The sequence below is a fragment of the Dendrobates tinctorius genome, unplaced genomic scaffold, assembly GCF_039654945.1.
Source record: "Dendrobates tinctorius isolate UK_male_01 unplaced genomic scaffold, ASM3965494v1 ptg000073l, whole genome shotgun sequence".
NCBI lineage: Eukaryota > Metazoa > Chordata > Amphibia > Anura > Dendrobatidae > Dendrobates > Dendrobates tinctorius.
In genome coordinates this window covers 10,788,907-10,801,643 of record NW_027361741.1, presented here as the reverse complement: position 1 = coordinate 10,801,643, position 12,737 = coordinate 10,788,907, and the positions used below count along the sequence as shown (strand labels likewise).

The following is a 12,737-nucleotide window of genomic DNA, read 5'->3' as shown; positions in this document are numbered from 1 at the left end:
ACTCACTGGAGGAAGCAGTCAGGTCTGATGGGTGTCGCGGTTCGGTCCGGCTCCTCCCACCTTCATACGATACCGTCCTCTTCTTCCCTTCCTGTAGTAGCTCCGGCACAGGCGCACTGCTCTGCCCTGTTGAGGGGAGAGCAGAGTCCTGCAGTGCACAGGCGTAGGGAGAGATCTGGCGCCTGTGCACTGCAGTGTTCTGCTCTCAACAGGGCAGACCAGTGCGCCTGCGCTGGAGCTACTACAGGAAGGGAAGAAGAGGACGGTATCGTATGAAGATGGGAGGAGCCGGACCGCGACACCCATCGGACCGGACCGCTCCCTCCGGTAAGTGTAATCTAACGTATTTTTCTTTCAGGTTACATCGGGGGCTTATCTACAGCATTACAGAATGCTGTAGACAAGCCCCTGATGTCAATGCCGGCAGCTGATAGGGCAAAAAAAAAAGGTGACAGATTCCCTTTAAAGAAGAAAAAATATCTTGTCTATAGCACCACGAGAGTCAATGGGGAAAGGCAACTGTAGTCATCCAGTTCATCTATTAGCTAGTAGAGCCTTTTGGGAACACTAATGTATCGGCACTAAAGAAGACAAATCTAATATCCAACAATAAAAATAAGACTGCATTGTCCCAGATTCTTTAAGTGAATTGCCATTGTTGAAAATGTTCTCTGATCTGTAGCCAGGATGTTATTATACTGCAGATCAGATTGGACTTCTGTGGGAAAAGATTCCGAAACATTTTATTCACCGAAATCCCCGATGTTTGTACGTATATGAGTCCAGTGGGCGGTCCTACTCTGTGATCGACAGTTTTCCCTGTACATGCAGAGACAGCTGTTAATCACTCTTCAGACCGCCCACTGGACTAGTATGTATAAAAACACCAGGGATTTCAATTAAAAATAATTTTACACTGAAACTTTTCCTACAGACATTTACATCATCCTACTCAGCTGCTCCTTCTTTATACACTGCTGTCCACTGTTCGGACTGCGTGTACGTGCTGTTTCATTTAAACACAGCCTGTGTGAGCTGACCTGAAAATGTTTTTGATCCACTGTTACAAATTAGTTTTGTTCTATAATTTTATTTCTATACAGCACTTAAATACACTCTAAATCATCCACGATGCGGTAGCTACTGATGCCAACTTCTGGTCACCTCTAGTTCAATAAAATGACGTCCCAGGTATACAGTATTTACATGCCAGTGCCCCCCACATGGGGGTCTACACTGCTCTGCATTCACTTTAAATTAAAAAAGGACACTTCTGCTGTAACTGCTTCCTGAAGAGAGAAAACCTGTAAAAGGCCGGGGTCACACTTGCGAGTGCAATGCGAGAAACTCGCCTCAATACCAGGCACTGCCGCCAGCACTCGGGACCAGAGTGTGCGGCTGCATGTCTTTCTATGCAGCTGAAAGCTCCGGTCCGAACCAACAGCGGCAGTGACTGGTACTGAGGAGAGTTTCTCGCATTGCACTCGCAGGTGTGACTCCGGCCAAAAAAACAATTTATTCCATTTACATCCTGAATTTAGCTCTTTAGCAATGGTTGCTCATTAGAAACTGCCTGTTCGACTACAAAGAAATCCAAAAGGAGGAGGCAGAGTCCCTGGTTTGCAACAGAAAAAAAAATAATCATCAGAAGTATTAAAAATGTACAGTTCTTTGGTGGATACAGAGTCAGTAGGTGACTTTTAGCCCCCTACTCATGGCATCTTCACTGCTGGCATTAGAAAAGTGAAGGCTAGACCCGTATCATAAGAGGTTCCCAAGCCAGTTCAATTTTTTTGTAATTCATAGTTTATTTCTCTGTAAGCGAGAGACGTAGAATCTCCGCCAGCTCAGCCTCTTCTCGGAGACGCATTTTTTCCTGTTCTTCTTGTTCCTTGGCAGAGAGTTCCATAGCAACTTGTAAGTCTTTGTCGAAACTCTGAGACTGGCTGCTAAGACTGGAGTGGGCACTTTGAGAGTTGGCAAGGATGCTTTCCTGCAGAGCCCTGGTGGATATGAAGACAATTTTTTTTACTTATATTTTTTGTAAATGTGAGCCTTTATCAACAGGCAAAATATAAGATATTGCATGTGGATACAAAACAGACATGAATATATGTCCTCTGCAAGAGTTGGTAACCCATCTGTGAGAACCAGGCCTATAACACATTTTTTGACCTATCCTTTTGCATAAAAATGACTTTACGATATAGACTTACAGGTGATTGTTGATTAGTTTACCTTTCATACTGAGCATCAAACACCTGATTTGTAGAAACACTTCCATTTGAAAAGCTTGGCGACATTTGCTACAAGAACAAAGACAGAATATTAATATATTTCATGAAGTAATGGTGTTTTAGAGAAAATAATGCTTGTAAGTACAGTTGAGCAAAAAGATCCCTTCTCCGGCGTCCCAGTCTGGTCCTCCTTGGCAGCCAGAACAAGGCTTGACCATACTTCAAGGCTACGTTCCCACGATGAATATTTAAGTTTTTCATGCTACAAGTTTTCTGTACTTTATAGGCACATCAGGTTACTTGCATTTTTCACTGACTTTGAATGCATTTTTTACCTGTGTTTTTATTGATTAATGACCTGTTTTAAATAAAGCTACTTTGATTTTCATACTTCTCGGTATTTAGCTTGGAGAAAACTTAAATAATACAATCATGTGCGGATTACATGTGTTTTTACCCTACAAATTTTCTGCATCTAATGCATTTCAATGGGGGGGGGGAAAATCACACAAAACTCAGCATACTTGTAAGAGAGAAAAGAAGAAAAAAATTGAAAAAGTTGTAGAGATTAAACATGTGCAGGTCAGTTTACACAGAGTAAAAGCACAGGAAATTAGATTTCTGTAAATCCCATCCACTTTTCTGAAATTAATAGTGAATACTGTAGAATAAAAGTGCAAAATAGGGTCTTATCTGATGGAGATAGTAGGGTATGCAATCAGATTGCACTCACCTGACGTGTCATTAATTTAGAGTATAGAAACTCATCAGAGCCGACAGCTTCTGCGAATCCTCTGGCCAAAGACCGATGACCAGAGAACGTAGTATCAAAACGGAGAAATTTGTGGATGTCACCCGCGCTGCTGTGCAAGTACGATCCACATAATTGTAATAAAGAATTGTTGGTTTATTCACTCAACACATTTCAAAGGCATTATGACTTCTTCTTCAGGAGAGTATAGGTATACAATATTACTGACAGGTTAAATAGACACAGCATTCAAAAACTGGCGCCAAACAGATCACGTCATACTGTGTCAAAGTTCAAAAAGCCGGCACATGGTACAGCACATGGCAGTTAAGGTGTGTGCACACGCTGCGGATCCACAGCGGATTTGGCCCTGTGGATCCGCAGGAGTTTCTGCTGTGGTGTACGGTACCTTTATTTTCTATGCAAAATGAAAACCGCAATGCAGATGCTGTGGAGTTTTCCGCGCGGTTTGCCATCTGCTCCATTGTTGAGACGATAAACCGCAGGGCAAAACCGCAGGCTAATTCGCAGATAAACCGCAGGTCTTCTGACCTGCGGATTTCACTAAATCCGCAAGGACAAATCCGCAGAGCATTCCGCAGCGTGTGCACATACCCTTACAGCTTAGAAAAAAAAGGGATCTGGTTTAAAACAGTATTATATTAGGTTTATATATTCTTATTAATATGGGCTGAATTACAGAACAAGAAGCCAAAGAAAATGAATAAAAAGGACTAAAGTGGGAACGAACCCACGGAGAAGAAAAAAAAAAAAAAAAAAAAAAAAAAAGAGGAAAACCTCAGACGCACCAAACCTTTGAGCCAAAGTACCAGATGAAAACTGGTCCGAAAAAAAATATATATATGAAGATGCATAAAAAAGTTGAGATTACCATCATATAGCAATATATATTTTATTTATTAAAAAACAACAGAAGTCTAAAAAAAAAAGGATATTTAAATAAATTTGTTTTGATAAACTACATTTATTTTGCATGTGATTATTTCACAAAATATATTTTTGTAAGTGGAAACTAAAGAATTTATTAAGGGGATATTTAACGTCCGTTTTTTAAAAGGTTAAAACAAAATAAAAGTCGCATTCATTAAAATACATTCACATAAAAAAGTGTGAAGAGGGGTTAAAATAAGAGTAATTCATATAGAATTTAATGTGGGGTTTGACTCCATTGTGAACTGATCAAACACCAGCATGGTAATGGTATATATTTTAATGTAAAATGATTTTATGCGAAGACTGTTGCTTAGTTTTCATCCACTGTATGTAATTGTTCCCTTTTTCCATCCTTGCGGTGCCCTCTGTGGCTCCCTTTGATCACGATCTCTCCCTTTTTTTGTATATAGAAATTGATGCATATTATTATAAGTTATCAACATGATTTAGTTTTGTAATTTCATTAATATAAAAAGGATCTTTGAATTTTATGCGGGTTTTTTGACTGCAGTCGTGATCGTGGTTTCCTCATTGTTTCCGTTCTTGCAGGAGATGCCTTATTCTGCTTTTAACCCACTGCTATGTTTGATCAGTTCACGATTGAGACAAACCCCACATCAAATTCTATATGAATTACTCTTATTTTAACCCCTCTTCCCACTTTTTTCTTTGAATGTTTTTTTTAATGAATGCAACTTATTTTTTAACCTTTAAAAAATGGACGTTAAATATCCCCTTAATAAATTCTTTAGTTTGGAATTATATAAAATATATTTTATGAAATAATCACATGCAAAATAAGTGTAGTTTATCAAAATAAATGTATTTAAATATCTATTTTTAGACTTATTTTGTAATAAATAAAATATTATATATTGCTATATGATGGTAATCTCAGCTTTTTATACACCTTCATATATATATATATATATATATATATATATATATATATATATATATATATATATATATATATATATATATATATATATATATATATATATATATATATATTTTTTTTTTTTTTCTGGACCAGTTTTTTTTTCATTTAGTACTTTGGCTTGTAGGTTTGGTGCGTCTGTGAGGCTCTCCTCTTTTTCCACGGGTCCGTTCCCACTTTTTAGTCCTTTTTCTTCATTTTTTTTTTTTTGGGGGGGGGGCTTCTTCTGTAATTCTGCCCCTATTAATCAGAATATCTATTCTATTTTTTCTAAACACTTTCTTGGTGATTACTTTGTATCTCCGTTCATACTCCACCCACACACACACACAAATGATACACCATTTGAAAGGGAAACTTGCCCCCTTCAGCAAGTAATTAGCCAAACAAACCACATATCCACGATTTGATCACAAAATACAGTTTAAACATTAATTTTCATAAACCTTCAGTAAGGAAAAATGACCTGCAGGTGGCACCACAGTACCCCAAAGCACACTGCCACAGAGCTGCTTACAGACATCACAAACAAATCCAAACATTTGCCTTGGGGTCTTTCCAGCTTGCTCAAGTGCTTGCCCAGCCTATTTCAGGCACATTGGAGGATTGCACACTTCACTGCAGGTGAGTCACATATGCAAACACATTTGCATACATGCACTGCTTTTTAGCTGATTACTTTGCCCCACACACACAACTTACACACCATTTGAAAGGTAAACTTGCTACCTTCAGCAAGAGAAGAGCCAAACAAAACACACATTCATGACTTTATCACTAAATACAGTTAAAACATTCATTTTCATAAACCTGCAGAAAGACACAATGACCTGCAGGTGGCAGCTCAACCGGAAGACATTTTTTGGCCTCTACTTATCCAACCAATTTATTGTATTACCAATCTACATATATAAATACCTGTCTGTGTTCATCATCTCATGAAATACATTTACATTTCACCAGCTTCCTTTTTCTGAAATTGCCTGCGCCCCCGACGACCAATGTGCGAAAATTTCACAAGGGCCAAGCTAGTATAAACATAATATAATACGGTTTTAAACTAGATCTCTTTTTTCTAAGCTGTAACTGTCATGTGCTGTACTATGTGCCGACTTTGTGAACTTTGACACAGTATGACATGTGATCTGTTTAGCGGCAGTTTTTGAATGCTGTATCTATTTAAACTGTTAGTGATATTGTATACCTATACATCTCCTGACGAAGAAGTCAAAATGTCTTCGAAACGCATTGAGTAAATAAACCATCAATTCTTTATTACAATTATGTGGATCGCTCTTTGTATAGCAGTGCGGGTGACATCGACAAATTTCTCTGTTTTGATAATACTTTTATGAAATTGTAAGATGCTGCATTTTTGGTGCAGCAAAAATACACAGCATCAAAAGCTCACTAAAAACCTCATTGTGGGAACCTAAAGAAGCACTTCCATCAAAATTTGTAGCCCCTTAATATATTGCAATCATTATATAGAACTGTATACTTACAATTGCTCATTTTGCCCTTCTACCCAGTTAATCATTCTCTTTTCCATTAGGTTTACGACATCATGACAAACCTTACTAGCTGATTCCAACTAAGCTTTATGTAGAAACAGGAGGTCTCTTTTCCCTGCATGAGTCAGCATTACAACTACAATTCCACATCACTGCAAAATCTCTGGCAGGAAAGGGAGCGGAGAAGCTGGTTCAAGTACTGAAAAGAGGAATGACTAATGAAGGGAAAATTGACCTCCTGTTTCTACATAGAGTTTAGTAGGATTCAGCTAGTCACTTTTTAAATCACGTGATGTTTTAGACCTAACAGAAAAAAAGAGAAGGATTAACTGAGTAGAAGGGCAAAATGAGCAATTGTAAGTACACAGTGCTATATAATATGGTGAGAGCAATATATTAAGAGGATAAGAACTTTGATGGGAGGGCTTTTATAACCATCTCTCCCTAGTCCTTTTGCATTCAGCAAATTGGCAGTCAGCTGCCTTTTTATGTTAATCAAATATGGACAATTTGACTTTTTGTGCAATACGAGGCAAACTCAATTCACTTTGAATCAATTTGCTCATGTTTACTTTTCCCAATATTTCCACTGGTGCACATGTAATGCTGACCTGATTTCCACTGGACTCTAGAAGACTCTGCTGAATAGCAAACTGCATGATTTCATCATCTTCATCACGAATATGAAGGCTTCTTCCATTTTCCTGAATATGGTAGGACGGTGGAATTTCAAAGACTGTTTGATCTACTTCAAATTTTGGAACAGCAGTAGCTAAAAAGAAAGAAGAGTAGGAGAGATATATGAAGTATGACCAAAAGATCAAAAAAAGAAATGTACAGTATGTCGAAAGTTATCAACTGTGAACCTTCATCTGGCGTTCCACTTGGAGTACTTGGAGAACTCTCTTCTGCTGTGGAGCAGGTGTTCACATTCCCAAATGTAATTCTTGCATTGAGCACATGAAATAATGGGATTTCTGAAGGAAAAAGCAAGGACTTTAAAAAGGAACCCGTCACTTTCTGAAACACAATTTACCTGCATATATAGGAGTAATCTGCAGGTATTTACCATTTCTGGATGTGACAGGTTCTGTGACCTCCACAAGCGTTACACCACATAACACTGTAGATGGGACACACTCAGATTCCATACCAAATGCACATAAATTGGGTTTTTCAAAATGACTTATTTTATTTCAGAAGCAAATGCTGTATGTGAACAGGAGCTAAACAAGGTAATAATCAGGGAGCCAACAAGAATTGCTCCCTTTGGCTTCATGTGCATTAGTGGCCTTAAATGTGGTCATCTGCCGGTGATGTTCTTGCTTCTATAGACAAGCTACAGCCACTCATCGGAGACGGCAGCGCTGTTCTCATGAATGCTAAATACCCAGAATATAGTGTTTCTATAGGATTATCAGACAAGCTCAACAGTTTATGGATGGTTTACCTCAAACATGGAAATTCAGGGCAGCAAAATCTATCAAGTCTTCAAGACTAGAATCCCCCCCCCCCCATTTTTTTAGTGAATGCTAGATTAACCCCTTCCTGTATAAGGGCATGAAGTAATGTCCTGGGAAAGGGTCTGTATGCGGAGATGGAGAGGATCTCCCTACATACGCAGCTGATGCCAGATATATTACATAGTATCTGGTTTTAACCGCCAGAGCCCAAGCCAGGCTCCATAGGAGATGTAGCTTTACAGGATACACTGCAATCTTGTAGTATTGATTTACCTTAATGTCCTAGTGTTTTAATAAACCCATAATAATGGGAGAAACCACTTCCTTATGTCAACTAATTCCAGCACTTACCTATGATTTACACATACCTGAGTTAAGGATGAGTATTGCACAAAAATAGCTAAAAATTATTTTTTATTGAAGTATAATTAAAAAACAAAATTAAGAAAGATGCAGAAAAAGCTATAGGGACTGAAATAATTTTTTTTTAAATGAAATTTTGCAGAGAGGTCAACACTAACATTCAGTGATTGCACATGGGTATATTAGTAGGACATTATTACATATAAATTCTATAATTAAATTTTTTTTTTCCCCTTTGGTATTTAACCCCTCCATGACCCAGCCTATTTTGACCTTAATGACCTGGCCACTTTTTGCAATTCTGACCAGTGTCCCTTTATGAGTCAATAACTCAGGAACGCTTCAACACAACCTAGCGATTCTGAGATTGTTTTTCGTAACATATTGGGCTTCATGTTAGTGGTAAATTTAGGTCGCTAATTTTTGCGTTTGTGAAAAAAACAGAAATTTGGCGAAAATTTTGAAAATTTCGCAATTTAACCAGAGACGTATGTGACACAAAATAGTTACTAAATAACATTTCCCACATGTCTACTTTACATCAGTACAATTTTTGAAACAAATTTTTTTTTTAGGAAGCTATAAAGTTGACCAGCGATTTCTCATTTTTACAACAAAATCTACAAAACCATTTATTTTTAGGGACCACCTCACATTTGAAGTCACTTTGAGGGGTCTATATGGCAGAAAATACCCAACAATGACACCATTCTAAAAACTGCACCCCTCAAGCTACTCAAAACTACATTCAAGAAGATTATTAACCCTTCAGGTGCTTCACAGGAACTAAAGCAACGTGGAAGGAAAAAAATGGACATTTTAATTTTTCCAACAAAAATTTTCTTTTAGCATCAATTTTTTCATTTTCACGTGGGTAACAGGATAATATGGATCCTAAAATTTGTTGGGCAATTTCTCCTGAGTACACCGATACCTCATATGTGGCCATAAACCACTGTTTGGGCGCACGGCAGGGCCCGGAAGGGAAGGAGCGCCATTTGACTTTTTGAATGGAAAATTAGCTCCAATCATTAGCGGACACCATGTCGCATTTGGAGAGCCCCTGTGTGCCTAAACATTGGAGCTCCCCCACAAGTGACCCCATTTTGGAAGCTAGATCCCCGGTGGAACTTATCTAGATGTGTGGTGAGCACTTTGAATCCCCAAGTGCTTCACAGAAGTTTATAACGCAGAGCCGTGAAACTAAAAAATAATTTTTTTTCCACAAAAATATTTTTTTTATCCCCCAATTTATTTTCCCAAAGGTAACAAGAGAAATTAGACCCCCAAAGTTGTTGTGCAATTTTTCCTGAGTACGCTGATACCCCATATGTGTGGGTAAACCACTGTTTGGGCACACGTCGGGGCTCGGAATGGAGGGAGCACTGTGACTTTTTGAATGCAAAATTGGCTGGAATAAATGGTGGCGCCATGTCACGTTTGGAGACCTCGTGATGTGCCTAAACAGTGGAAACCCCTCAATTCTAACTCCAACCCTAACCCTAATCCCAACCTTAACCACAACCCTAACCCCAACACACTACTAACCCTAATCCCAACCCCAACCCAACCCTAACCCCAATTCCAACCCTAACCCCAATTCCAACCCTAACCCCAATTCCAACCCTAACCCCAATTCCAACCCTAACCCCAATTCCAATCCTAATCCCAATTCCAACCCTAACCCCAATTTCAACCCTAACCCCATTTCCAACCCTAATGGAAAATTAAAAATATTTTTATTTTATTATTTGTCCCTACACCTATGGGGGTGATAAAGGGGGGGGGTTTATTTTGATCACGGTGAGAGTTTATCAGTGATCAAAATAAATGAATGAATCTGCAGCCGGCAGATTCCGGAAGGCGCACTGCGCATGCGCCTGCCATTTTCCAAGATGGTGGGGCCCATGATCCGGGACGGTGGGATACCGGGAGCTAGAGCGGGACTCGGAGGGTACTGGGGGTGAGGGGAGGTGATCGGACTGCGGGGGGGAGCTGAGGCAAGGGGAGGGGGAGCAGATCGTGACGGTGGCGGCCTTTCGCTGCTGTCAGTCCGTGTCGGGGGCCGATCGCCCCCGCCAGCCAGTGTGGGGGGGTCTGATCGCGGTCTCCAGTCATGTGCGATGCTACTACAGCATCGGCCATGGCTGGATTGTAATATTTCATCAAATTTCATTGATGAAATATTACTATCGCTCTGATTGGCTGTTGAAAGTGAAACAGCCAATCAGAGCGATCGTAGCCACGAGGGGGCTAAGCCACCCCACTGTGGTGAAGCACAAAGGGTCCTGTGCCTGCGGGTCGGGTGACCTTTCATTGACCCCGGTGACCCCGGTTACCCGACCCGCAGGAGGGTGATTTATACCATGAGGCCAATGTAGGCGTCATGGGTCGTATTGGCACAGCTTTTCATGACGCCTACATAGGAGTCATGGGTCTGGAAGGGGTTAAAGTGCACAATAAATGAAAAATGAATATATAAATTGAAACAAAATGAATTGTAATCAATTACATATATTGCACAGAACCATAGAAAAATTGTATAAATTAATAAAGTGAATATATGCGTTTTATAGATAGTAGTATTAACCCTTTCTTAATCTTTCTTTGCACAAAAGAATAATAATCAATTCACAGTATGTATAAGGTATAGGGGTGCTACATAAAGTGCATCTAAAGGTAGCTAAAAGCAAACCAGGATCATGACTGGCACCACAATATAAGTATTCCAAGTATTAGAAAGCAAAGGAAGGGAAAACTGTGTAAAGACTGTAGTTTTAACCTGAAATTATATGCAATTATGAATAATGGTGCACTGAATGTTATAGTGTTTACCTCTCCGCAAAATTCCATTTTAACAAATTCTTTTGGTTCCTCTATCTTATCTGCATCTTTCTTTAGGTTATTGATTTTTAATTATATTTCAACAAGAAAATATTTTTCATACAGATTTTTGTGCTATATTTTTCCTTACATATGGTTTACACATACCTGGGTTAAGTGCTGGAAATATTGTGGTATTGCAGTATAAAAATATAATCAAACGATTGCAGGTTCAAGTCCCCAAATAAGACAAAATAATGCAAAGAGTAGGAACAAAAGTTTTTAAAAATATTAACTTGTTTTATTTTTCCCTCTTTGCCTCCCACTAAAAATAAAGGAAGAAAAAAAAATGTGGCATCACTCCATCTGTAAAAATCCGATTTAACAACAGTGGTTGGAAGGGGAGATCAGTTATAAAATGATCATCATGACAATTATTATATACTGTATTTTTCAGATTATAAGATGCTCCTTTTTTCCTCCAAATTTGGGAGGAAAATGGGGGCTACTTATAATCCGAAGCGAGCATACTGGGGAGCAGCAGTGGAGGGGGAGCACTGGAGGCAGGGTCGCTGCTTCAGGAGGCCAGCGGTGGGCAAGAGTGGGACGATGTTGCGGTCTCTGGGATGTTGGCGTCGGTGAGAGAAGTCCCCTTTTCCCTTAAGCTTCGGGAAAATGGTCTTTGAAGGTGGCGCATGCGCAGATTGAGGTCTTGAGATGAGATCTCGCCTCCTGAGATCTCAATCTGCTCATGTACCATCTCCGGCGGAGAGCCTGTTTAAAGATAGTCCACTCTAAAATTCCTTTTATAGCAGTCCCTAGTGTTTAAAGGGTTGTCCGAATTGTAAAGAAATGTTGTAAACTGCAGTGAAATATTGAAAGCAATAAAATCATGCATATCCACATTTTGACACCCATAGGTCGAGCGCAGTCTGCTCTGGTGGTCTGCGTTATTGAACATGTCTCAGTCACCGGACCACTGCAGGCAATCACAGGTCTCAGTGGTTAGGCGAAAAGAGAATGGGAAGTCATGGCTTCTGGTCCCGCCGCACACAACTAAAATGGCCCATGGTGGGTCCACAAGGATGACAGCAGGTGACCATACCGAATTTTGTTTCTTAAATTGCGTCCGTTTGCAAAATTTCTCTTTAGGTTGAAAAATCTACTTAGCCCCTTCACCCCCAAGGGTGGTTTCACGTTCATGACCGGGCCAATTTTTACAATTCTGACCACTGTCCCTTTATGAGGTCATAACTCTGGAACGCTTCCATGGATCCCGGTGATTCTGACAGTTTTCTCGGGACATATTGTACTTCATGTTAGTGGTAAAATTTCATTCAAATAACTTGCGTTTATTTGTGAAAAAAAAGGGAAATTTGGCGAAAATGTTTAAAATTTCGCAATTTTCCAACTTTGAATTTTTATGCCCTTAAATCACAGAGATACGGCACACAAAAAACTTGATAAGTAACATTTCCCACATGTTTACTTTACATCAGCACAATTTTGGGACCAAAATTTTTTTTGTTAGGAAGTTAGAAGGGTTAAAAATTGACCCACGATTTCTCATTTTTGTAACACCATTTTATTTTTACGGACCACATCACATTTGAAGCCACTTTGAGGGGTCTATATGACAGAAAATACCCAAAAGTGACACCATTCTAAAAACTGCACCCCTTAAGGTGCTCA

At 39.3% G+C, this 12,737-nt stretch overlaps 1 protein-coding gene across 5 annotated transcripts in view; it reads right to left on the bottom strand.

Moving 5' to 3' along the window:
* Positions 1-1,033: 1,033 nt before the first annotated feature.
* ANKRD13A (ankyrin repeat domain 13A) overlaps positions 1,034-12,737 on the bottom strand; it is an 82,678-nt gene continuing 70,974 nt past the window's right edge. For all 5 annotated transcript variants that reach the window (XM_073582644.1, XM_073582646.1, XM_073582647.1 and 2 more), the window contains 4 exons: positions 7,263-7,373; positions 7,008-7,168; positions 2,239-2,306; positions 1,034-2,003 (listed from right to left, as the gene is read on the bottom strand). In XM_073582644.1, the coding sequence (XP_073438745.1) occupies positions 1,808-2,003; positions 2,239-2,306; positions 7,008-7,168; positions 7,263-7,373 (536 nt within the window). In that variant the 3' untranslated portion in view covers positions 1,034-1,807. The remainder of the gene's footprint in view (positions 2,004-2,238; positions 2,307-7,007; positions 7,169-7,262; positions 7,374-12,737) is intronic.